This window comes from Pseudophryne corroboree, chromosome 8, assembly GCF_028390025.1.
Source record: "Pseudophryne corroboree isolate aPseCor3 chromosome 8, aPseCor3.hap2, whole genome shotgun sequence".
Lineage (NCBI taxonomy): Eukaryota > Metazoa > Chordata > Amphibia > Anura > Myobatrachidae > Pseudophryne > Pseudophryne corroboree.
This window is the reverse complement of record NC_086451.1, coordinates 204,858,704-204,886,446: the sequence shown is the minus strand read 5'-3', so window position 1 is coordinate 204,886,446 and position 27,743 is coordinate 204,858,704. Positions and strand designations below refer to the sequence as shown.

Genomic DNA, 27,743 nt, shown 5'->3' with positions numbered 1-27,743 from the left:
GCTTGTGCCCCTAGGCATACCAGATGCCCTAGGCAATTGCCTAGTTTGCCTATACCTAGGTTCGGCTCTGACCATATAAGAAGTATTCATTCCTAGTAATGCCCCTAGTCAAGATGAGCTCGGAAATATTTGTTGGACCATGTACAGACCCTTAATACGGGATGAGAAGGATTGAATGAATACTTTGCATGACCTAGAAGCTTGTTAAACTTTTTTTTTTTTGTCTCTTGCAGTAATAGAAAACTCTCCATCTGGATAAGACCACTGGTAAACACTAATTCGGCAAATGGGAGGTGGCTGTCTCTGTGCAAATGGACGGGCTCAATAAGGCATTGAGTGTCAGGGTGCAGACTTCTTTGCAAAATTGGAAAGGGGTCACAGTAGCTAATCTTAGATAGTGTGCTATTGAACATCACAAGAATAGTGCTAGGCGCAGAGAACAACAGGTGGAGAGGTTGAGGACGGTAAGTATACTGGCACATACAGGAAAGACCCATCAGTCCAAACCCCAGATCCCTAATGGTCAATAATATGTTACACTTGTAGGAAGGAAGGAAGGGCATTTTGCCAGAGATTGTAGGAGTAGTAGGACACATAGTCAATATAGATCCCCTAGACAGAAAACACAAGCCACATTATTAAACACATAGCAGGACCAAGGGACATAAAGTAAGGAATCATAAGCCATATAGAAAACACAGATTCGGCTAATGGGAAGAACAAAATAAATGCAACATTACCCTTTGACAAAACTTGCTGGGGTTAAGATGGGGCCTCTAAACTTTAACTTCTTTTTCCTAGCAGAAATGGCCCCTGATTAACTTAATTTTGTTAGATATGATATACATATACTGTACTCCTGCTCAGGAAGTACAAAGTATGTTAGACACCCACGAAGACTAATGTCGCATTCTACTGTTCTAGATGCATGTCCATCACAGGTAGAGGAAATTATCTCACAGATACCGGGTTCCCTATGAACTTAGGATGGACAGGACACTGGGTTGATGGCTGGGATAGTCCCAATAGCGATATGATAAACACAGAATTTTTTTTAAGGGGAGTAGACCAAGTAGAGAATCACTTCCCCGTAGTGCTCAATCCAGTTGTCAAATTTTTATAAAATCTTCTTCACCTCTACAAACTCATCTGTCACCAACCTCTATTCTGTTTCTCTACAGTTTCCTCTTCATCTTTTGCGTTCACACAGAGTGGTACAATACATGGACCCAAGTACAGTTCAAACTCCACATGCCCAGGTCCTTCAGAGTTCTGCCTGAACCCAGTATATCTCAACAGCACGATAACACCAGTATTACTGCAGTGTGCCTTGTCATGCACAAAGGGTGGAGAATGGGAATACTGGTGAAGGGAAATTTTGTATAGACACTGATATGCCTGTTGGTGAATGGCAAACCTGACATTTTCTTTTTCATTTTCTTCTTCTTTCTCTCCTCTAGAGATGTTTTTTTTTCTTTTTTTTTTTCTTTTTTTTTCCGAGTTATGCTCATGGTACTCTACATTGCAAACACACGATAGTTAAATTAAGATACAAAAATATGTGTTCCCTACAGGAAAAGGCAGTCTGGAGGACAAAGGGGTATGGCCAGGAGTCCTCAGGACTGTGGACAGGTAGACACGGTAAGCCAGTAGCCCCCAGAGCAAACCTTCCAAGTCTAGCTGAGGTGGCACACGGTTTGACTCATCTAGGCAAAGAGGGTATGTGCAGGCTGATGAGAGCCTACTGGTGTGAGCCAGGATTCTATTCTCATGCAGGTAAGAGAGCAATGACCTGTCTTGCTTGCTTGAGGAAGAATATTGGTAAAGCAATACCAACAGAGCCATCCCATATCCCTCCTGCAGATGGATCTTTTCAGGAAATACAAATCGACTTCGTACAGTTAACACCCTTTAGGAATTATTGTTATGTATTGGTGTGCACTGATGTTTTCTCAAACTGGGTAGAGGCATTTCCTGCTGCCACGGATGCTGCTGTGTTTACCGCAAAGAAAAATTGCACAGAAATTTGTGTGTAGATAATGGTACCCCTAGAAGTAGGAGCAAAGCTTGAAATTGTACTATTGTGATCATAGATACTGCCACTAGTATTATGTAGCTTCGGAACCACTCCCAGATCTTCACTCAACGAATCACCCTCTTCGAAATTTGTTTTTTGTTTTGGTTTTGGTATTTGTGTCTTTTTTGTGTTGTTTTTGGAAGACAACCTCATGTCATGATTGATCCGCACAATGATCAGAAATACACCAATGAGGTGACAGTACAGTACCTTATTGAGATGAGCCAGCATTTGAGAACTTGACAAAAGAACTTGAAACTGTAGATTGCTGGTATGCCAAATACTAACTGTCTTGATTGTGAACCAAGAGACTGTGTGATTGTTCTTACGCTCAGGTTGCCTAATAGACAGGTGGGAAGGACCATACCAAGTTTTGTTGACAGCACTATCCCAGTGAGAGTAGCCGAGAGAGAGACTTGGGTCCACGATTCCCATTGCAGGAAAGTCGGTAGTCCGGAAGGACCTCGTAAATGGAGTGAGATCGCAAAAGTATCACCAGAGACTCTGTTCCGGGAAGACTGAGAGGCGGCACTGTTGAACACTACCTGAGCGTACTAAAGGATTGCAGAAAGACCAGTCTTTGTAATTGATTTGTTATGAACAAGCGTTGTTTTGTTCTATTTCTCTTTTCTCTCTTTCCCGCTGACAAACATTTTCTTTCAGGATATTCTATTTTTGTGAGGTTTTTTTATGAGGAGTCGAGTGTGGGACTGGAACTGGTTCTGGAGGAAGGTGTGATTTCCTTATAGGATCCCAGGATTAGCCGATCAGTTTGTTAAAATCAGAGAAAAATCAAAGGTCTAGTAGTTATGGAGTTCGGAGGTAATCAGGAACAATCAGACAATGGCTATTCACACATTGCAGATAAAGAGCTCATTAATATATGTGGAAGAAAGGTTTATGAGTTGTTCTCCCCGAACTCCGAAGGTTTATGTTATTTAGGAAGGACACTACTTATAACCCTTGTTCAATGATTAAACAGACCTAGCATACGTTCCAGAAATGGAAACAATGTTCAGAAAATGATAGGAATATGTAGATCATGAAAATTTTATATGTCACTGTCACAATTTGTTTGTGTCTTCTTCATCTACCCAGCAGAACCTCAATCGAATCCAAACACCAGTGTACAAAGACGTAGGTACATGTTTGTGTGAAATGTTCATTGCAAATCAGACATTATAGGCCAAAGCACTGTCCCAGCATACTCTATAGGTTGAATGTTGTCCCACACCCAACCAGTGGTCCCGTGACCGCCGAGTGCATATAGAGGATGTCTCGTCCTCCTCCCTGTCTTCCCCAAATATAGACAAGGGTCTGATTTGCAAAATGCATACATACTTGTGTCTAGGTCACCGATTATTGTAACAACATTTTTTTTCTTATGTTTATAATTGATGGCAGTTATTGTTTACTGCCAAAAGGTGGACTGTCGAAGTCAAAAATAATACATAAAAAGAACATACAAACTACACACAATATAGGTCGCTATACTTGCAAATACGCGCAGCGAGCACAGCAAAATATGGTAACACACGCATTTACATGGACATGCCACAGAGATGGATTCGACACTTATTTCATGCAGTACATAATTATAATAATATCAAGCGCCAGACATCATGATGATTTAAAATTATATAATGAAGTAATGTCATGTATGTGTATTATTTGAACGAAGCAAGATAGACCTGTCATATTTACTATTAAAGCAACCAGATTAATGTGTAGATTCATTTGATACTTGTTATTAAGTTGTAGGACATTGCAACAAATAATTATGATTAAATGTATAAAAGCTAAAATCACTTTTCTTAGAACAATAGATATTCCAAACAGGTAGTGGACAGGAAGCTCAGGCCAGCCCCTTTGGACATCCCCAAGGCTGAACCTGTTTAGCATATACAAAGAGACTAGTGACTCATCATGAATGAGTAAGTTCCCTCCCCCAAACTAGATAACACATTGCTGATCACACAGGAGTTCAGTTCTTGTTTTGGTCTCAGAGTAAGATGGAGTCCCAGCATGATTTTACAGAGAGAGAGAGACATAAGCATTGAGGGAATGGTATTGTATTGCTGGCCTGTAACTGTATGTAACTGTATGTAACTGTAACTGTATGTAACTGTATGTAACTGTAACTGTATATAACTGTATGTTTTAACTGCTTAATGTGTGGGTGTATTGTTTTTTCTTATGGGATGCAGTGTTTTGCGATTTACAGCGCACTTTTATCGTATATGGTAATAAGATGCGCCTGGCGTCTGCAGTATATATTAGAGTGGGCATTTTAAATATTTGTGAGAAAGCAATTTGGCATTCACACTGTTGAGACAGCTGACAGATAATGTGCTACAGCAAGGCTATGACCAATGTAATATAAGAATGCAGTGGTGTGTGGAAGCAGAGGGGGAGTACATATAAGGGGAGCAGAGTTAATATGTACTTAATATAATTAAACGTAAGCTATAGAAGCAGTCTCGTTATTTAATAGCCACAACTTTTCTGTAAGGCAGCATAATATTATGTGGTTATACAATGCAATCACCAGACAATAGGTACTAGGGGGACATTTCATTTGAAAGAGGTGACCCATCTCTTGCAAATGACTACTATAATATCTCTATGGCCCTATTCTGTGTCTTAAATCTGGTGCTTGTCGTGTATCAAGAATTGAAAAAAACATAGGTTCATATTCCTAATTTATATATTTTTTTAATAATTTCTTGTATATTTGTACAGGGCAGACCAAGTGACTACCATCTGTGGGCGATGTCTGGAAAAGATGGACCGCCTTGTCCTCTATTTGGTGAGAGCTTCACTGAATGCCTGATAAGATTATCTGGGCACCACATGTTGGCCCATTGTCAGTAGAGCACCACATATGAATCATTAATGCCACCATCCTTCAGTATTATTCTGTTTATAACTTTCATTGCTCCCTTTTTTAATATCCTTTATGTGTGGACAAATGTGAATCATGCAATGAAAGCAGAATACTATATATCCAACTGAACAGATAACAGCATGGTATTAATATTACAGTAGTATAAAAATAGCTACTTACATATATCCATTACTACTAAATATAGCTGTGATTTAGAATCTGTATTTAAGATACTTTAGGCCTAATTAGTACCAATCTGCCTGCTGCTGTACTTACTATATATTGTGTCACACCAGGCCATGAATATCCCTACAGTATTGCATTGAACTGTCTCCAGGAAACATTGGACATTCCCAGTGGGAGCAACAATAACCTTTTGTTACAGCAGAGAGCAGACAATGTCCTTGAACAGTTCTCCCAGGAAAGAGTGTGCCAGTTCATCATTAAACTGAAGCCACAGGTTCCTTTTTACATGAGGAGAGGCAAGTACCTTATGTATCTGTCAGTATTGTTTTTACTTAAGACTCTTAAATATATTCTTAAATGTAATGTCTTTCTATAATATCAGAACACGGGTTATTAAAGTGCAAAGGAAAATGCAACAATGCAAACGTTCACTTTCTGTATCAGGAATGCATTACACTTTGGTACCATAAGCTAGAAGAATGTTTCTTTAACAAAACCCTGCATTAGACTGCTGTAGAGAGCTTCAGCAAAATACCAGGCAAGGCTGTGCAAACCGGAGATGGGCAAAACTCCCAAGATTCAGTTTGCTGTTTTATAACTAACCAATATTTCACAAAGCTTTTATTTCAGGTTGAAATATGTGTTTGAGGTGAAAAAGTAAATTTGAATATATGGTTCCCCCAAATTTTTCTTACTGGCTTTATAATACTTGTTAAAGTATGTAAACACGTGTTGGTATAAATCCTATTGGTTATAATGGCCCTGTAACTGGATGGGAATGCCAATGGCGCATCAGCATCTTTTACCTGCTCTATTTACCTGCTTTCCCACTAGTGTCCTTCATCAATTCCCTCCCTATGACTGGTTACAATGACAGGGTCATCTGCGTTTTCCTAATGCCAGTAGGAGACCAGCCTGAATATGTTCAGTTGCTGCTATGTTTGTCTTTTCTAAGGAATCCTTTTTCAAAAGTACTATTTTACAATACAGTTCTGAGCATTTCCACTTACTGAGTAATCTTATTATTTATAAAAAAAACTATTTGTAAAATATGTGACAATGTTACACCTACAGAAGTGTCCTCATGCAACATTACTCCAGTTGTGCCAACCAGCCCCTCTCGATGCACCAGGAGACTGTGCTGATATATCTTCTCTTAATGTGCAAAAGCTGACAGTTGGGGGTGTAACGAAACGAGATGGACTTGGACTGAGAACCTTTTTATTCATCACTCGTTTCTCACAGTATAATGTACTTTTTAATCCTTGGCCCAGTCTAGGTATATACACCAGAGCATAGGTGTATCATGTATACTGTTATTTCATGTTATTAGGTATTTATTGCCCTTGCTATTACCTGCAATATGGTATGTATTGGAGATATAAAGACCATTGCCATACTGTGTGACTATAGCAGGACAGGCCATAGTGTGTGACAGGAGGAGAGCCAGGCAGCTGTGCTAGCTCATTACCTTTTGTATCACATATGTGAGTCCATTGTGTGAGGTGTGATAGGTGTTGCTGGTAATGTAATCAGAACAATGACTGAGTGACTGGTAAGATAGCTGCCAGCCCAAGTTATTTATCTAGGTCATCAGGTCATCTGGGAGGTAATTAGGTTAGAACTCCCAGAGGATGTACAATGGGTCTCCACAGCACTATACTGGCTGAAATAGCCTTGGGATATCCTGACCCAACCTCCTGAGTAGACTGTTTGGCACCAGAGGGTATCTACTAGTCCGGTATATGAGGAGAGCAGGTCTCAATGGAAGAGAGTCTATTGTGGTGGATCCTGTGAATCAGACATCAGCAGGAAACACTCTGAGCTGGGCATCACTGTGCCACCAGAGGAAACTCTACCAGGACAGGGTCAGTGTGAGCCAGTACCCCAGGCTGCGGGACACAGGACTGTCTAGCAAGAGGTAGTGGTAAGGATACAGATTACTTCTATTGCTACTTATGGATGCTGACTGCAAGAGGCTGCTGGAGGATACGTGCTACCAATTACCCTGTAACATGTGACTATTTTATGGTGTTGTGCTGTCATAATAAATACTTATTTTTTATATATTCTGATCTGCCCGAGTGAATTGAATCCCACAGAGGGTAACCACCATCCCAGCGAAGCGTGGTTTCCTCACAGGGGGTTTCTGTACAACAGTGGTTAGGAAGTTGTAGGATTCTATACCCAACTGATGACTAGAAGCTGGGGATTCTTTCTACAGCTTGAGTCTACAATGTGGGGATGGTCTCAGTGAACAGGTGATTAGAAGTTGGAGGATCACTCTGATGCTGTGTACACACTAAGCGATCCATCTTACGATATATCATTCCAATGCGGATCACAACGATATATTGTGTGGATCGTATAGTGTGCCCGACAGTCGGTCAACGATGCAATGAATGACACCATGCAATGAATGCAATAACTGACATTGCAATGAATGACACCATGCAATGAATGACACCATGCAATGGATGACACCATGCAATGAATGATGATGCAATGAATGACACCATGCAGTGTGTACCAGTGTCGCAATGTATTGTACGGTCGCATCGTGTCGTAGTTGGGTACACACTATATGATCATTTAGTGTGTACCCAGCATAACAGATGGTTAGTTGTTTGGTGATCTTCCCAACAGGTGACTAGCTGTTGAGGTCACTTTGGGGCAGATGTATTAACATGGAGAAGGGATAAAGAAGTGATAAAGCAGTGATAAGTGCAAGGTGATAACGCACCAGCCAATCATTATGGATTTGAAAAATGACAGGAGCTGACTGGCTGGTGCGTTATCACCTTGCACTTATCCCTGCTTTATCACTTTATCTCTTCTCCAGACTTTATACATCTGCCTCTTTGTAACAAGTGGCTGGCAGTTGGGATTTCATTGCAACAAGTGGCTAGTAGTAGGAGTCCCTGTAACAAGTGTCTAGCAGTAGGGGTCTCTGTGTAACAAGTGGCTAGTTTAGGGGTCTCTGTGTAACACGTGGCTAGCAGCAGGGGTCTCTGTGTAACTAGTGGCTAGCAGTAGGCTCCCTGTAACAAGTGGCTAGTAGTAGGGGGTCCCTGTAACAAGTAGCTAGCAGTAGGCATCTCTGTAACAAGTGGCTAGCAGTGGGGTTCTCTGTAACAAGTGGCTAGCAATAGGGGTCGCTGGTAACAAGTGGCTAGTAGTAGAGGTCTCTGTGTAATAAGTGGCTATCAGCAGGGCCGGATTAAGCCTTGGGGGTGCCCGGGGCACTTAAAACAGGGGGGGCCCTGGTGGAGGCAGGGTGTATATTAGATTGTGCATATATGACTGGTGTCACCTGTGTTAAACTACTTAATTGATAAGGATGTGTTTCAACACAGGTGATTGCAATCATAATTTAAGAAGAATGTCCAGGTAGAGAGCATTTTGTCCCTCCTGGAATAGGTCATGTTGGGATGTCTGGATTGTGTATATTAAATTTATACCAATGGTATATATTAGATTTAAACTAATAGTTTAATAATGCCTGGGTACTGTTTATAGTTCCACGAATTGAGGGACAACTATTTTATAAAATATACTTGTAGAACAACTAAGGCAACTTAAACAACCTTGAAACATAGACACACACATAGAAAAATAAAATCTATAGTTTATCTTGTCATGTGCAAGAATAGCAGTATCCTCTGTGCTACTTGCACACTGGGACAGGACGCAGGACGACTCTGTGTGTGTGTCTCTGTCTAGACCCTCATTAGACTGCAGGTCACACAGGACCCAGAATCCCAGGCAGGGAGGAGGAGAAGCTGGGATCCCTGTGTCACTTACAGCTCTCTCCACCCTCCTAACTCTCCTCTGGTCGTTATCTCATGAAACCTAATTCTCCTGTGTCTCTGCGTGCACTGCATACTGTCCTGCTTGCATTCTGGCCTCCTGGTTTTGCTGTTTTGCTCCTGGGGGGGGGGGGGGGGGGCTGATAAAGGGGGTCCCGGGGTACAGTATGCCCTGCGTCCCCTCCTTAATCTGGCTATGGCTATTAGTAGGGGTCTCTGTGTAATAAGTGGCTAGCAGTAGGGGTCTCTGTGTAATAAGTGACTAGCAGTAGGGGTCTCTGTGTAATAAGTGGCTAGCAGTAGGGGTCTCTGTGTAATAAGTGGCTAGCAGTAGGTGTCTCCGTGTAAAAAGTGGCTGGCAGTTGGAGCTTTCTATTTAATAAGTGGCTAGTAGTAGGGGTCTCTGTAACAAGTGACTAACAGCAGAGGTCTCTGTGTAATAAGTGGCTAGCAGTAGGGGTCTCTGTGTAACAAGTGGCTAGCAGTAGGGGTCTCTGTGTAACAGGTGGCTAGCAGTAGGGGTCTCTGTGTAACACGTGGCTAGCAGCAGGGGTCTCTGTGTAACTAGTGGCTAGCAGTAGGGTCCCTGTAACAAGTGGCTAGTAGTAGGGGGTCCCTGTAACAAGTAGCTAGCAGTAGGCATCTCTGTAACAAGTGGCTAGCAGTGGGGTTCTCTGTAACAAGTGGCTAGCAATAGGGGTCGCTGTGTAACAAGTGGCTAGTAGTAGAGGTCTCTGTGTAATAAGTGGCTATCAGTAGGGGTCTCTGTGTAATAAGTGGCTAGCAGTAGGGGTCTCTGTGTAATAAGTGACTAGCAGTAGGGGTCTCTGTGTAATAAGTGGCTAGCAGTAGGGGTCTCTGTGTAATAAGTGGCTAGCAGTAGGTGTCTCCGTGTAAAAAGTGGCTGGCAGTTGAAGCTTTCTATTTAATAAGTGGCTAGTAGTAGGGGTCTCTGTAACAAGTGACTAACAGCAGAGGTCTCTGTGTAATAAGTGGCTAGCAGTAGGGGTTTCCGTGTAACAAGCGGCTGGCAGTTGGGGGTTTCTGTGTAATAAGTGTCTAGCGGTAGGGGTCTCTGTAACAAGTGGCTAGCAGCAGAGGTCTCTGTGTAACAAGTGGCTAGCAGTAGGGGTCTCCGTGTAACAAGCGGCTGGCAGTTGGGGGTTTCTGTGTAATAAGTGGCTAGTAGTAGGGGTCTCTGTGTAATAAGTGTCTAACAGTAGTGGTCTCTGTAATAAGTGTATAGCAGTAGGGGTCTCTGTAATAAGTGGCTAGCAGTAGAGGTCTCTGTGTAATAAGTGGCTAGCAGTAAGGGTCTCCGTGTAACAAGCGGCTGGCAGATGGAGGCTTCTGTGTAATAAGTGGCTAGTAGTAGGGGTCTCTGTAACAAGTGGCTAGCAGCAGAGGTCTCTGTGTAACAAGTGGCTAGCAGTAGGGGTCTCCGTGTAACAAGCGGCTGGCAGTTGGGGGTTTCTGTGTAATAAGTGGCTAGTAGTAGGGGTCTCTGTAACAAGTGGCTTGCACAGTTGGCGGTATCTGTGCAGCAGTTTTCAGCCACTGGGGTCCCTTTGCAGCAGATGGCTATCAGTTGGGGATCTCTGTGCAGCAAGTAGCTTAAGTTGGATTTGTTGCTGTGTTTGTTTGTGCCAGGGGACTAGAAGTTGAGGAATCTAGCTGACAGGTGTGAGGGTTCTATGTGGGATGGACAGGTGTCAAGCATTTGTGAGATTTCTCTGCAAGAGGTGACTCAAAGTTGATCGTTTTCTGGAAAATTGGTGATTTTGTGGCTGGTATAAGCAGTAGTTCTCTACCATATGTTGTTTGTAGTAGGGCGGGCTGCAATATAAAGTATGACAGTCAGTTATTATTTATCTCGATATATATGTCTTGTGATGACCTAAAAAATCTTTTTCTAGGATTTGAATTTGCCACCTATTTTTGAGAATTCAGAATGTGTCCAAATCCTAAAATATTGACTTCAGTACTTCCCTGGATTAGAATTGGAATAATTTATGGATTTATGACTGTAAGCACTTACAAATGTTATGAATATGTAAGCAATTATTTGTCAAGAAATGTATGCAACCTAAAGCCTGTATATCATATACATTTCATCTGCAGAATCGACGCAGAAACATTCCCGGAGGAAGAAGTCACTAATAGACTGGGCTCTGCGACGCAGCGGAAGCACCACACTCATGACACCAGCATCCCAGTCACCTTTAACCCCTCACAAACTTTTTGGTCATTCACTGTCATCAATCTGTCCAAATGGAAATCTGCCCAAACCCATAATGGTAAAGCTAGTTCTTTATATATTTAGCAACAGCAGCTATAATCATTCTGTACATATATTTTATATACAGTATAGGATTAATGCACATACAGCTGTCTAAATGAAAGGAAGGAATAATTGCCTTCTGTATGGTATGTAGCAGTTTGGAAGCTTGGAAAATGTATTTCGGGGCTCATTTATTGTAGCTTCTGTGCACCAACATATATAGGAAGAGACACAGGGGGTCATTCCGAGTTGATCGCTAGCTGCCGTTGTTCGCAGCGCAGCGATCAGGCAAAAAATCGGCACTTAAAAAATCGCCACTTCTGCGCATGCGTATGGTGCGCAGTGCACACGCGTGACGTACTTTCACAAAAGTCGATGCAGTTTCACACAAGGTCTAGCGACGCTTTTCAGTCGCAGTGCTGATCGGTGAGTGATTGACAGGAATGGGGCGTTTCTGGGAGGTAACTGACCGTTTTCCGGGAGTGTGCTGAAAAACGAAGGCGTGTTAGATAAAAACGCAGGCGTGCCTGGGGAAACGGGGGAGTGGCTGGCCGAACGCAGGGCGTGTTAGTGACATCAAAACAGGAACTAAACAGACTGAAGTGATCGCTAGCTAGGAGTAAGTCTCGAGCTACTCTGAAACTGCACAATCTTTTTTTGTAGCAATGCTGCGATCCTTTTGGTCGCACTTCTGCTAAGCTAAGATACACTCCCAGAGGGCGGCGGCCTAGCGTTTGCACTGCTGCTAAAAGCAGCTAGCGAGCGATCAACTCGGAATGAGGGCCTCAGAACAAAAGCACACTTATGTGGATATGTTGAGCTGTATGCATCTTAAGGTCAAAAGCATTATTGCAAATACTAACATTGCATTATCCTCTTTGCACACAGTATAATAATGTAATAAAATGCCATATATTGTCTTGACAGTTATTAATAAATGTGAAAATCACATTCGCAACATAAAATGTAATGATATTCAGTGGGGTCCCAATTATTTGGGACAAAGTAAGTTTTTGTGTCTTGTAGGCTCTAGATAGAAAGCAGATATCAATGAATATTCATGATATTGGGGGTCATTCCGAGTTGTTTCCTCGCAAGCTGCTTTTAGCAGCTTTGCACACGCTAAGCCGCCGCCTACTGGGAGTGAATCTTAGCTTCTTAAAATTGCGAACGAAAGATTCGCAATATTGCGATAAGACATCTCTGTGCAGTTTCTGAGTAACTCGAGACTTACTCGGCATCTGCGATCAGTTCAGTGCTTGTCGTTCCTGGTTTGACGTCACAAACACACCCAGCGTTCGGCCAGACACTCCTCCGTTTCTCCAGCCACTCCCGCGTTTTTCCCAGAAACGGTAGCGTTTTTTCATACACACCCATAAAACGGCCAGTTTCCGCCCAGAAACACCCACTTCCTGTCAATCACATTACGATCACCAGAACGAGGAAAAAAAACGTGAGTAAAATTCCTAACTGCATAGCAAATTTACTTGGCGCAGTCGCAGTGCGGACATTGCGCATGCGCACTAAGCGGAAAATCGCTGCGATGCGAAGAAATTTACCTAGCGAACAACTCGGAATGACCCCCATTGAGGATACTGGGGCTGATTCTGATTTGGGAGCAAAGCAAAAGAAAGCAAGTAACTGTGGGTGGGGCAGATTTAAAATGTGCAGAGACATTTAGATATGAGAGATGCATGTTCAAATGTAAATTGCAGGATAAAAATAAAGCTGTCCAGCATTGTGGGCTACATGCAAAAGCCGACAGTATTTACTCTGCATTAAAAAAAAAGATGTACATTGCAATATGGTATGTTCCAGTTGCAAAATTACTTGCTCTTTTTGCTTTGCCCTCAACAGAATAATTCCTTCTGTTGGATTCAATAAATCTAGTGTTCCAAGACACCTTAAAACTCATTGCAAAAGTGAATCTGTGTCACCGAAACAGATGAGTAAATGCAAAAGAAATATTAAACAAAACCTTGTACTGACAAATGATTGGCTCGAAAAAGTGGGGTGTGGTATGGAATGCCGGCGGTCGGGCTCCCGGCGACCAGCATACCGGCGCCGGGAGCCCGACCACCGGCTTACCGACAGTGTGGCGAGCGCAAATGAGCCCCTTGCGGGCTCGCTGCGCTGCTACGCTGCAGGCACGGTGGCGCACTACGCGCGCCACGCTATTTTATTCTCCCTCCAGGGGGGTCCTCGAGGGAGAATAAGTGTCGGTATGCCGGCTGTCGGGATTCCGGCGCCGGTATACTGTGCGCCGGGATCCCGACAGCCGGCATACTGAAGACCACCCGAAAAAGTGTTATATATCCAGGTAAAGCAAGTAAGAGCATACTGTATAAGGCATTTAGCAGTTCGGTGTAAATTTCCAAAAGTGGGGAAAATTGCAAGACTAATAAAAAAGCAACTCCTGAATTAAGTAATTAAGGGGTCAATATACAATCAACCCATCAGAACCAGCTAGATATACTGCGCTGATAGTCCTTATCATCACTGCACATCATTGTGTCAGACCTCCATTACCTGCAGAAGATGCTCCTGCTTTAAGGATATTGTGCATATGCATCCACATTTAATTGTCTTACAATTAACATCCTTACTGTCCTCTAGCTACACATGCCTGCCTCCGTTCAGCATTTCAAAGCAACAAGAGACACATGTTGAAAATATGGAAAGATATAGACGTATGCATAGCATGGAGATGTAACATATGTCCAACTAGTTGTTGGCTTAATTGTAATTTTACAAAGCATCTGATAATTTCTACTGATTGTTGTTTGTTCATTAATGGCAAGTGAATAAGTTCAGGCATTTTATAAAACCTGCCTGGGGAGATAACCTACAACGTTAAGGTAACAAGTCCTCTCATGTATGTTTCCCACCAGGCCAGAGCAGGTAGGCCACTGCTTCAGCTCATGGCCATTAGACTGTGCCTCATATCAGTCATACTGTCCCAACATAAGTTGTAATATGGCGGGGCTGGCAGAAATATGATCAACCATTGAGGTGCATAATGTGACTATATTTCTGCATCTAAAGGGCACATCACAGCTGAAAGTAATCGCCAACTTGTCCAAGTATACGGTGATAAGGTCATGTTATGGAAATAGGTTTGGGTTTGGGGACCTAGTGGGAAAATAGAATAAAATAGAGAATATTACACACGAGAGAGGTCTTGTTACATTACATATTAAACCACCCTTGTACAAGAGAAACACATGCAATTCATTTAATTCCCGACTATTTGGTGGGAAACAAATCGTATGACAAAGATTAGGATCAAATATGAACCTGTCGTAATGGTTTCAAATAGGCTCTGGACTTCATGACTTGTTCTAAATCACTTCTAGGACATGCTTCTGCTATTATACGAAGAAGGACCCAACACCAGGGGTATTTTCAGACGTTCAGCCAATGCCAAAACTTGCAAGGAGCTTAAGGAGAAATTAATCTCTGGGGATGAGGTTCAGATGGATGGAGAGTCTGTGTTTGTAGCAGCTGCAGTAATTACGGTACAAATATTCTTTATATGGACATTTTTCAAAAATATTTATTTTAAAAACAATAGTGTTTTATACATAATACGAAAAATAAGAGTGAAGCCCGTGGCGCGAGAAAAAGGAAGCATGAAATACCAACACAATAAAAAGTTGTCACATATCTTGATTAGTCCTTCCTTTAGTGCATACAGCTTCAATCCAAAGTAGGTGACCTCAAAAGAAAAAGAATATAGCGCAACACTGTTGGACAATAAAGTGTCTTCAATTTATTAATTCATTCCACTCACATGTATGGATAATATTTATCGCATATCATAAGTTTCCAAACTTATTCAGGCACAAAATCTTTTTCCAGATATCTTCAGGTCAACCTCGGAAGGAAATATGCTTAGTGTAACATTGTTGGAATTTCAACAAGCATTTAATTAAAAATTGCACTCACGTTTCAAAAACAATAAAAAGCATAAAACATGGGGAAAGTTTAGTCCTCACTACACCACGGTGGATTCGTCCCAAGTATCCTGGTTCACCACATTCGATGAAGAGTTCCAGTCCTTATTCCATACAAATTCCAAAAGAACACCTGTTTAACGCGTTTCGGACCTCCACAGTTATGGTCCTTCCTCAGAAGCATGGTGTACAATGTCCCAATACAGATATTTATACTAAACAAGAGTAGGTAACTCCTCCCGGTTCCTGTGTTTCTGGCCGCCAAAATGGTCATGTTGCCATCCATCCGTCACTTCCGTGCGTTCCACCGCATCCATCCAGCGGAAGCGGAAGTGTTCGTTCTACCGTCAGATGCGTTCCACTACGCCGGAAATCCCATACTGCCGAGACAGACTCCCTTAAGTCTGTTACCACGGTGACGGGTAAATATTTATATTTAGAACACCTCCGGATCATGTGGTGGATAAAAGGCATCGTCCAGCCTCACAGGAAGCGGTGGACCTCAATAAAATAAGTAAAGAATTTTCAATAGTAAAAACAGCAATACACGGTATATAATGGAAAGTAAATAGGAGTGAAAGTGTATAAAATACATACGAGAGGGAAAGATATGCAAGATATTTAAAAAAAGTGCTTCAACTTTTTATTGTGTTGGTATTTCATGTTTACTTTTTCTTGCGCCACGGGCTTCACTCTTATTTTTCGTATTCTGTCACTTTTATGGGTTTGGTGGTCCCTATGAGTAAAACCAGGCTGCATTGAAAAGGGTTAATTGCGCAAGACAGGTTAAATTTATATATAAAAGTGTTTTATACATGTTCCAACTTCTGAACTAAGCAAGCTTGAACCGATAATTTAGAGATGTTTTGTATAAATACGTTATATAGACATTTTCATGAAAGCGGTCCTTTGTCATATTACATATTATCAGAGAAATAAGGATCTCTATGCAAAATAATTTATACCTTTATGTGTATTTTACTCCTTTCAGGGGCAAAATACTGGTCATTGTCATTAACAAAACTGGGACCGCAGTAGTGGCAATTGTACAAGTATGATGGACAGGGGTCTCTAAAGGTGGGTAACACACTAGTAGATATATCTGCAGATCAATTGATCTGCAGATATATCTATGGACAGATCGGGCAGTGTGTTGAGCATACACACCAGGGCCGTAACTACGTGTGTGCCAAGTGGGCTTGGCACACAGCGCTGTTGCCCTGAGGGCGCACGGCCAGCGGCATGTAATGAGTCAAATTGACTCATTACATGCCTCTGAAGTCTGCGCCGTGCGCCGCCGCCGTGCTGTGGAGGAGAGCTACAGCGCCTAGCAGGTGAGAAGGAGGAGGAGGGAGGGGGACTGGAGCCGCAGCAGTGCTATGTCATTGGTAGTAAGCGCCGCTGCAACATCCCCCTCTCCTTCCGTATTGGCTGCCCGGCGCTGCTGTGGATGCTGGGATGCGGTTCCTCCATCCCAGCATCCACAGCAGCGCCGGGCAGCCAATACGGAAAGGAGAGGGGGATGCTGCAGCGGCGCTTACTACCAATGAAATAGCGCTGCTGCGGCTCCAGTCCCCCTCCCTCCTCCTCCTTCTCACCTGCCTGCACCGAGGGAGCTGCACGAGGAGCCTGTCAGCGGGGAGATGGTAAGTATGTATCTCTCTCTCTCTCAGGGGGACACAGTCTGCCATAATGTGTAAAAAGGGGGCCTGGCTGCCGCAATGTGTAAAAAGGGGGACTGGCTGCCGCAATGTGTAAAAAGGGGGCCTGGCTGCCGCAATGTGTAAAAAGGGGGCCTGGCTGCCGCAATGTGTAAAAAGGGGGACTGGCTGCCGCAATGTGTAAAAAGGGGGACTGGCTGCCGCAATGTGTAAAAAGGAGTACTGGCTGCTGGCTGCCGCACTGTGTAAAAAGGGGGACTTGCTGCCGCAATGTGTATAAAGGGGGACACCGTCTGCCGTAATGTGTAAAAACGGGGACGCTGTCTGCTGTAATGTGTAAAAAGGGGACGCTGTCTGCCGTAATGTTAAAAAAGGGGACGCTGTCTGCTGTAATGTGTAAAAAAGGGGACGCTGTCTGCCGCAATGTGTAAAAAGGGGGACTGGCTGCCGCAATGTGTAAAAAGGGGGACGCTGTCTGCTGTAATGTATAAAAGGGGCTCTACCTGGTGTAGTGGCGCTACTGTGCAGCGTAATTTGAATAATGTAGACTACTGTGCACCGTAGTATGAATTGCTATTATTTTGTGGCCACGCCCCTTCCCCATGAAGCCACGCCCCTATATATTTTTCACGCGCCTACGGCGCGCACTGCCCCTATCTTACATGGGGGGGCGCCAATGTCGTCTCTTGCACACAGCGCTAAAATGCCTAGTTACGGCACTGATACACACTGCCCGATCCGTCGGGGACTGATGTCATGAACTGGGCGGGCGTGTACACACACGCGCCCAGTTCAGCTGTCAGTCACCACCGGCCGACGCAGCGTGTGTACGGGCGGTCAGCCGACCGCCGTACACACACAGCGATGCGCCAATATATTGGTAGATATATTGGTCGTCGGATGTGCTGCGGGGCCGACGCGATACGTCTGTGAACGACGGAGTTCACAGACGTATCGGCCGTACACACTGGCCGACGGACCCGCGATATATATCGGCCGTTCAAGAGAACGACCGATATATCGGCCAGTGTGTACGGGCCTTAAGACCTGCCTGTAATGCTAAATGAGTAAAACAAACACACACTTTTCTTGAACTAAACTTCCCCCAAACTCTTGTTCACCACTTGATTCAAAATTACATCCAACTATTTATTTTTTATTCTTTCTCGATTTGTCATAATCCAAATGAGTATTGTGTGTGTGAATAGTGCTCATATTTTCAAGCCAGACAATTGGGAGGGAATGCTTGCAATTGGCTGGTTTTGAAGTGGAGTCCTGGCCAATTTTGTCTGTGATAATTTTGCACCTGTCATTCGTAGTGTGTGGCTGGGTTGTTGGGGGGAATTTGTAGTGAGTTCCATGTATTTTGTTTGTGTTTCTTAAAAACTATGACTACGATTAAGAAGGAAGAACAGAATTTTTTATTTCCCTTTTGTTCTATAATTGATAAATGAAGTAGTAAATATAATAGAAATATATTTTCTCTATCATCCATAAGGGATATTGGGGAGAATTAGTACAATGGGTTATAGACAAGGTCCAAAGGAGCCGGTGCACTCTTAATGTCTTCACTGGGTGTGCTGGCTCCTCCCCTCTATGCCTCCTCCCACAGGCAGTTTAGAAAAAAGTGCCCTCAGGAGAGGATGCACATCTCTGCAGCTCCAGAGAGTTTTCTTCAGTTTATTTTAAATCTTTATTTTCGGTATGCTGTTTGGGAAACAGCATACCTGCACCGTGGGAGTTAGGGAGGGGGTGGGGGGGGGGGGGGGGCGGTCACCGGCGTGTTAGAGCCGCTTCCTCTGCTGCAGGACCACCGTCCTGAGAGGCTGTTTGTTCACCAGAGCACTGAGCCTTAGCTGTCGCAATCGCAGCACGCCGCACACCCCTAACACTAGCCTGAAGGTGACTTCAGTGGTGAGTACAAACAAGGGGCCCCCGGTTCAAGGTGCGGCTGACACGCAGGGGAGGCATATAGGACCCTCCTGGGTAGGACCCGCTATAGCCCCCTGTGTAAACTGGCTAGCGGTGGCTTAAACTAGCACTTGTGTGATGTTTTTAATCACTTTGTAGCTCTGGCGCCATTGGGGGGGGCGTAGCTACCTCAGAACGGGACGAGCTGCATTTTGGCACCTTCCTGTGCTTTCTGCAGCAGCAGCAGGCCCACACAGTTCCTCCTGACACTCAAGACATGCTGGAAAACGGGTACAGGGTGTAGCAAAGGGGGAGAGCCGCTATTGTACACAATCTGTGTCCTATGCAGGACAGAAATCATAGGTTTTCACTGTGATATACTAAGCTGACAGCTTCACTGGGGCTGTGTAGCTGGGGTGTGCTGGTCTTCTCTCTCTATATCTCCCTCTCATAGGCGTGCGCACTGGGGGTGCCTGGTCCGCACAGGCACCCCCTAATGTGCGGCACCGCCCACACGCCACGCCTGCTACAGAACAGTACAGTGAACCCAGCTTGCTGCAGGTCCTGTGCGCCACTGCCTCCTCTCCCTGCCCCGGCTGGCCAGTTGCTGCTGATTTCAAAGGGTTTTCTATAAGTGGGCGTGGTCACGGGGACCCGCGATTAGGCCACGCCCCCAACTTTCCCTGAGCTCGGCAATCTGTGTGCACTGTACAGCCCTGCTTTCTCTTGCTGGGCCAGGTGGCTCTGTAACAACAACAGCCATCCCATGGAGCCTGGTCAGGAAGGAGAACATAAGGTTTGTGTCAGTGTATTTGACAGTGTTTGTTAGTGTGTGTCTGTGTGTATTAGCAGGCTCGGCAACATGCAGATGTGAAGAGTACAGCCATGTTCTGAGGCTCAGGGGCCCCAAAGTTCTGACCCCACCCCTCTGTTCTATGTCTGCTGCAGCATACATGATCTATGAGGAGCAGGAGGAACACTGGGAGTAATTCAGAGTTGATCGTAGATGTGCTAAATGTAGCACAGCTACGATCATTTACTCTGACATTCGGGGGGACCGCCCTGCACAGGCCCTGCCCCCCCTCCGCACAGGTACAGAACATCGCACGGCGGTGATGCTTTTGTACCTGGCAAGTAGCTCCCTGCCTGTACAACTACGCATCCCCCCCATTGGCATGCCCCCTCCGCCTGTCAATCAGGCAAAGGCGTTCGGAGCCAGTGAGATGCTAATTAAATTGATTAGGGCCGGCGCTGGGCATAATGTGAATGTTCGGCTCATAACGTGGCATAATGTGAATTTCTGCTGATAATGTGTGGCATAATATATATTTTGGCTCATACCTTGTGGCATAATGTTTTTTCGGCTCATACGGTGTGACATAATGTGAATTTGGCTCATACCGTGTGGCACAATGTGAAATATGGGCACTACTGTCAGTAGCTGGTGAGCATGGGGACATGTATGACAAATGCTGGTGTCCTGCAGAGGAGGAGTGTGATGGCATATGTGTATATTTTAAACGTTACTTTTGTTATATTTAAACTCAAATGTTCGGCCCCCTAAATCTCCTGTACTTCTCAGAATGTCCCACTCAAGATTAGGGTGTAGGTGCTTAGGGGCGTGGTGTGTGTGTGCAAGGGGTGGGGGGTGGGGAGGAGAATGCATATGCACCTATGCCCACCACTCTCTAGTTCCGCCACTGGGTCAGGGATAGGTTGGGGAAGTGTAAGCAGCGATAGGCGGCAGCTAGCACTCAGGATTATGCCATAGCGGACAGTCCGTACTGGCCGGTGGTCGCACCATTATATTTAATTTTATTTCTCTGGGGTGTATTATATCTACTTTATTATTAGGAACTAGGGAGAAATTAGATTAAGCCATGTGATTTTACTGCTAGAATGTAACATAGTGCCAGACACGCCCCTCCTGCGGTGCACCCCCTAATAAAATTAGCTGCGCACGCCTATGCTCCCTCTTACATACAGTAAGGGCAGGCTTGCTAAGTATTACTGTCTTTGTGTATGTCATTGTGATTTACTGTGAACATCAGTAAACATAAACTATGCCGTGTATGCCACACCAGATTCTCTCCCTTATCATCTGATTCTGTTTCATGTGAACAATGCATCGAATCTTCACAACTTAGTTGGCGGGCTGGGGGAGAGGGTCAATAGCCTTTCTGGCTAGGGGCCATTCAAAATATGATGTCTGATATGTCATCACAACTCACTGCTAATGTTCAAAAAATTCAGCTACTACAACAGGCTGTTGCAGACTTAGCTGCCAAGACAGCTGTTACACAGCCCCCCTCCCCCCCCCCGCTCTCACTCAGGACCGCAAAAGCGTGGTTTACCTGCTCTACTCTCTGATTCAGATGAAGATGTTCAGTAGGATGGGATGGACTTGTATCCCGTTAGTGGGGATTCCACTTTTGCTCAGGGTATTGAACCCCTCATTCTGGCTATAAGGTATGTGTTAAAACTCTCTCTAGAGGACGCTGCGTCACAGCAGTCATTTTTCTTTACACAGAACAAGCCTAATGTAATTTTCCCTGATTCTGTAGAGTTAGATGACCTGTTTAAGTTAACCTGGAAAAATCCAGACAAAAAATACCAAGTGTCAAAAAGATTTTTGCACACTTTCCCATTTGCTCCTGAAGGTAGGAAATTCTGGGAAGAACCCCCGGGGGTTGACGTATCAGTCTCTCGACTCAAAAAAGGCGGTGCTGCCTGCCCTGGGCTCCTTTACCATAAAGGACCCTGGTGACAGAAAAATAGAGACTACACTAAAGTCTATCTACACAGCAGCAGGTGTATCGCAAAGGCCGGTCATAGTGGGCTTCTCAAAATTAGGAGGGCCTCTCTGGGGATATGACTCTGGTCACTACCGTGACTCTCCTGAATGACATTCAGGACACTGCATGCGTCCTGTGTGACTCGCTCAAGGAGATGGGCAATATTAATGCTAGGACCTCTGCCATCGCAGAGTCGGCACGCAGGGCCTTGTGGCTGTGTCAATGGATAGCAGACGCAGAGTCCAATCTCAGTGTGGAATCTCTCCCATTTTCTGGGGAATGGCTCTTTGGGGTTGAGTTGGATACATGGATTTCTAAAGTTACTGTGGGGAAATCCTCATTTCTCTCCTCCGGGGCCCTGCCGGCTAGGCGTTCCTACCCGGGGCCATCTGATCAGTCCTTTCGGTCTAACAGATTTCAATCTATGGCCAGAGGTGCTTCCAATGCGGCTAGAGGCACCAGAGCTAAGACAAGAAGACCTACGAACACCGGTTCTCAGGAACAAAGCAACAGTTCTGCTTCCACTAAGTCCTCAGCATGACGGTGCCCACCCACCCTGAGGGGATGATACAGCTGTCACCTCAGGCCAGGGTTGTGGTGGCTGCAGTCCTCCAATCTCCTGGAAGGCCAGGATTCAGGATTGGATCCTCCTCACGATGGATGCGAGTCTGAGAGGATGGGGAGCTGTCACCCAAGGGGCTCAGTTCCAGGGCAGGTGGTCAGCCCTCGAAGCCCTCCTTCTGATCAACATTCTGGAACTAAGGGTGATCTACAATGCTCTGCTTCAGGCCTCTCCCTACTCAAGGATCACGCGATCCAAGTACAGTCGGACAACGCCTCAGCAGTGGCATACATCAATCGGCAAGGAGGGACAAAAAGCAGAGCCTGCATGCGAAAGGTGTCAAAGATACTCCTCTGAGCGGAAAGAAATGCAAGAGCAATGTCAGTAATCTTTATTCCGGGAGTGGACAACTGGGAAGCGGACTTGCAGAGTCGTCACGATCTCCATCCGGGGGAGTAGGGGCTCCACCATCAGGTGTTTCAGCAGATCATCGACCGGTGGGGCTGCCCACAATTAGACATGATGGCTTCTTGACTTAACAAGAAGCTTCACTTTTTGATGAGTCGAGATTGTTCACGAGGGCAGGGCAGGTGAGGGCAGTGGATGCACTGACGTCGCCTTGGCCTTACTGGCTGGTCTACCTGTTTTCTCCGATTCCGTTGCTCCCAAGGGTGCTCCAGCAAATCAGAAATCAAGGAGTCCAGGCAATTCTGATTGCCCCGGATTGGCCTCTGAGGGCGTGGTATGCGAATCTTCTGGACATGTCCGTCGAAGACCCTTGGCCTCTACCTCTAAGAAGAGATCTTCTTCAACAAGGACCATTCGTCTACCCGGACTTACGGCAACTTCGTTTGACGGCATGGACGTTGAGCGGAACATCCTAGCTCAAAAGGGCCTTTCCAAAAGAGTCATTGCTACCATGGTTCAGTCCAGGAAACCTGTGATGTCAAAACACTATCAACATATCTGGAGGAGATAAGTCTCTGGTGCGAGGAATGCTCGTATCCGCCTGTGGAGTTCTACTTGGGACGTTTCCTCCGTTTCCTGCAAGCTGGTGTGGATAATGGCTTTCGCCTGGGTTCCATTAAGGTCCAGATTTCGGCCCTCACAGTTTTCTTCTAGAAGAAATAGGAAGCATTGCCAGAAGTGCAGACCTTCTTGCAAGGAGTACTTCACATTCAACCTCCTTTTGTGCCGCCCATGGCACCCTGGGATTTGAATGTAGTGTTGGAATTTCTACAGTCCTCCTGGTTTGAACCTCTGATGATGGTAGAAAACAAGTACCTCGCGGAAGATGGTGATGTTACTGTCCCTGGCCTCTGCTAGATGTGTCTCAGAATTTGGTGCCTTATCGTCAGAGCTGGCACTACCCACTCAGCAAGGTCTGCAAAGCAGGGAGGCGCCTGGCTGAAGAGGTGCTGTCCCCGCTCTGCTACCTTGCTGATGCACTGTGTTGCTGCCGGTTGCCGCTGCACCTGTCGCACTGTGACAGGCAGCGGCACCGGCAGTATGAATGAACATATCTCCTCCTATGTGTCAGCCCTCCCTCCCTCTCCTCCCCGCTCATCCCCCTGTCAATGTCAGCCTGCCTCCTGTCTGTCACTGAAGACACAGAAGTCTTATGCACTGCCCCCCTCTCTCCCAGACTGTACACTTTGTCTGGAGGAGCAAGCTGTCATAAGAAGAGGAGCAGCCAGCCAGTGTAGCAGCCTGCAGCCCTATCAACCAGCCACAGTTGAGCGGAGACTCTGGTAAATACTGCTGCTGATAAACAAAGGAGGGGGATAGTATATTCATGTGTTCCAGAGCAGGGGGGGGGGGGGGGGTAGTACATTCATGTGTGCTGGGGAGTGGGGTAGTATCATATTTACATGTGCTGGGGATATGGGGCGGAGTATCAAATATATGTGCACTGGGGAGCGGGGGGGGGAGTATCATATTCATGTGCGCTGGGGAGGGGGTGGGAGTGTCATATTCATCTGCGCTGGGGAGGGGGAGAGTATCTTATTCATGTATGCTGGGGAGGGGGGTGGGAGTATATATTCATGTGTGCTGGGGCTATAGGGGTAGTATCAAATAATTATGTGTGCTGGGGTGCGGGAGGGGGGTAGCATCATATTCATGTGCACTGGGGAGCGGGTGGTATCATATTCATGTGCATTGGGGAGCGGGGAGTATCATATTCATGTGCGCTGGGGAGCGGGTGGTATCATATTCATGTGCATTGGGGAGCGAGGAGTATCATATTCATGTGCGCTGGGGAGGGGGGAGTATCATATTCATGTGCGCTGGGTATATAGAGGGTAGTATCATATAATTATGTGCGCTGGGGTGCAGGAGGGGGGAAGTGTCATATTCATGTGTGTTGGGGAGGGGGGTAGTATCATATTTATGTGCGCTGGGGAGGGGGGGAGTATCATATTCAAGTGCGCTGGAGAGTGGGGTAGTATCATATTCATGTGCGCTGGGGAGGGGGTAGTATCATATTCATGTGCGCTGGGGAGGGGGGAGTATCATATTCATCTGTGCTGGGGATATTTGGGCTAGTATCATATAATTATGTGCGCTGGGGTGCGGGGGGTAGTATCATATTCATGTGCGCTGGGGAGGGGGGTAGTATCATATTCATGTGCGCTGGGGAGGAGGGGGAGTATCATTTTCATATGTGCTGAGGAGGGGAAGGAGTATCATATTCATGTGCGCTGGGGAGGGGGGTAGTATCATATTCATGTGTGCTGGGGAGGGGGGAAGTATCATATTCATGTGCGCTGGGGAGGGGGGGAGTATCATATTTCATGGGCGCTGGGGAGGGGGGAAGTATCATATTCATGTGCGCTGGGGAGGGGGGAGTATCATATTCATGTGTGCTGGGGAGGGGGGAGTATCTTATTCATGGGCGCTGGGGAGGGGGGGAGTATCATATTCATGTGTGCTGGGGAGGGGGGAAGTATCATATTCATGGGCGCTGGGGAGGGGGGGAGTATCATATTCATGTGTGCTGGGGAGGGGGGAGTATCATATTCATGGGCGCTGGGGAGGGGGGAGTATCATATTCATGTGTGCTGGGGAGGGGGGAGTATCATATTCATGGGCGCTGGGGAGGGGGGGAGTATCATATTCATGTGTGCTGGGGAGGGGGGAGTATCATATTCATGGGCGCTGGGGAGGGGGGAGTATCATATTCATGTGCGCTGGGGAGGGGGAAGTTTCATATTCATATGTGCTGCGGAGCAGGAGGGGGGAGTATCATATTCATGTGTGCTGGGGAGCGGGAGGGGGGTAGTATCATATTCATGTGTGCTGGGGAGGGGGGTAGTATCATATTCATGTGTGCTGGGGAGCGGAAGGCGGGGAGTATCATATTCATGTGCGCTGGGGAGGGGGGTAGTATCTTATTCACGTGTGCTGGGGAGCGGGAGGTGGGAGTATCATATTCATGTGCGCTGAGGTGTGGCACATAAGGTGTGTGCTGCGGGTGGGGGAGGGGGCTGAAGTGGTATAGTAACAGTGTATGCTGCAGGTTGGGTTTTCTGCTTTGAAAAGCCAGTGGTGGGAGGAAAGAAAAAGGGAAATGTTCTCCTGCTCTGGCGCTCTCCTGTCATCTGTTCCCCACTGCTGCATTCTCTGATGGTTGGGCCAGTTCTAGCATGAAGAAAAAAGTCAGACAGAAAAGGCAAGTGTAGTGTGTGGGGAGAGGGATGCAGGGTAGCAGCGATAGTGTAGTGTGTGTGTGGACAATTAGGGTGCAGGGTAGTGGCAGTATAGTGTGTGGGGTGCAGAGTAGCAGCGGTAGTGTGTGTGTGTGAGGAGGGAGGTACAGGGTACTGGCGGTATAGTGTGTGTGCAGGGGAAGGGGGGTCCAGGGTAGCGGCTGTACTGTAATGTAGTTTGTGTGCGGAGAGGTGTGCTGGGTAGTGGCGGTAGTGTGTGTGGGGAGAGGGGGTGCAGGGTAGCAGTGGTAGTATAATGTAGTATGATTAGAGAGAGAGGGTGCAGGGTAGCAGTGTAATGTATTGTGTATAGGGAAAGGGGGTGCAGGGTAGCAATGGTAGTGTAGTGTGTGCGGGGAGTGGGGAGCCAGGTAGCATAAGGTAGCGTGTGTGGGGAGAGGGGGTGCATCATAGCAGCGGTAGTGTAATGTGTGTGATTGGCTGGTTCTTTATCACTCTTTATCCGTTTCCACATCACTTTTTAAGGCTTAATAAATTTGCGCCAATGACTACGATGCGGCCTTATAAGGGCGCAAAATTTATAGTTTGCAGGAGGACGCCGACCACCCTGGCACTGGCCCTGCTTATCGTGTAAAGGTCCATACTTGGTCTTTTACGAGGACAGAGCGGAGCTCAGGACTAGGCAGCAGTTCCTGCCAAAGGTTGTCTCTGCGTTCCATTTGAGTCAACCTATTATGGTTCTGTCAAGTTCTGGAACTTCTGCTGCTCCAGTGGCATTGAATGCTATGCGAGCCTTGAAGATCTATCTCAAGCAAACGGCTTGGATCAGAAAGACAGATTCCTTGTTCGTGCTCTATGATGTGCAGAAAATGGGTTGTCCTGCTTCGAAGCAGTCCATTGCTCGTTGGCTTAGACTTACTATCCAACAGGCCTATTTGTCGGAAGCCTTACTTGTTCCTAAGTCTCTGAAGGCCCACTCTACGAGATCGGTGGGCTCTTCATGGGCAGCTGCCCGTGGAGTCTCGGCCTTGCAACTATACTGAGCTGCTACCTGGGGAAAAACACTATTGTAAAATTCTACAAGTTTGATACCCTGGCCAAAGAGGATACCCAGTTTGGGCAGGCGGTGCTGCAGATGTCTCCGCACATTCCTGCCAGTTCTGGAAGCTTTGGGATTTCCCCATCGTACTAAGTCTCCCCAATATCCCTTATGAATGCTAGAGAAAATAGGATTTTAATTATCTACTAGTAAATCCTTTTCTCATAGTCCATAAGGAATATTGGGCACCCTCCTCAGTATGTTGACATTTCTGCAGGTTCTCTTGTATGGTTCCTGTTCAGCTGATGCTGTTTGTTGTTTCCAGTCATTGCTGGTTGTTTTATGTTCGTGGTGTGCTGGTGTGTAAATCTCACCACTTGTTGTTATGTTCCTTCTCTCAAGTATGTCCTTTCTCCTTTGGGCACTGTTTTACCTATAACTGCCTCTGGGAGGGGGCATAGAGGGGAGGAGCCAGCACATCCAGTGAAGAAATTTAAAGTGCACTGGCTCCTTTGGACCCCGTTTATACCCCATCATACTAAGTCTGCCCAACTTCCCTTTTGGACTACAAGAAAAGGATTTACCTGTAGGTAATTAAAATCCTATTTTATTTCTATGTACTAATGTGGTAAACAAGGACCTAGGGAGTCATTTAAAGTGTATTTGAAATTGTGTAAATGTGCTTTGTTTGTTATTTTAATAGGCTGAGTATTTAGGGAGGATTCGGTATGATTTACCTATTGATGGGATGCTGGGAGGCCTGACAACGGCATCCCGACCATCCAAATCCCGTCAGCCACCCGGTAAAGACCCTAATCCTAACCCTCCATTGTAGGTGCCTAAACCTGACCCTCTCTGGTGGTGCCTAACCCTCCCCGGTGGTGCCTAACCCTAACTCTCCCCTTCCC

General features: G+C 45.8%; 1 protein-coding gene across 2 annotated transcripts in view; it reads left to right on the top strand.

Moving 5' to 3' along the window:
- Positions 1 to 27,743, top strand: part of LOC134948818 (rho GTPase-activating protein 20-like) — a 249,261-nt gene that overhangs the window by 184,521 nt on the left and 36,997 nt on the right. Inside the window, exons 1-6 of one of the 2 annotated variants that reach the window (XM_063937065.1) lie at positions 444 to 1,641; positions 3,179 to 3,214; positions 4,820 to 4,886; positions 5,261 to 5,446; positions 11,081 to 11,256; positions 14,597 to 14,758. In XM_063937065.1, the coding sequence (XP_063793135.1) occupies positions 1,603 to 1,641; positions 3,179 to 3,214; positions 4,820 to 4,886; positions 5,261 to 5,446; positions 11,081 to 11,256; positions 14,597 to 14,758 (666 nt within the window). In that variant the 5' untranslated portion in view covers positions 444 to 1,602. Of the gene's footprint in view, positions 1 to 443; positions 1,642 to 3,178; positions 3,215 to 4,819; positions 4,887 to 5,260; positions 5,447 to 11,080; positions 11,257 to 14,596; positions 14,759 to 27,743 lie in introns of those variants that run through there. The other variant, XM_063937064.1, reaches the window with a different exon arrangement.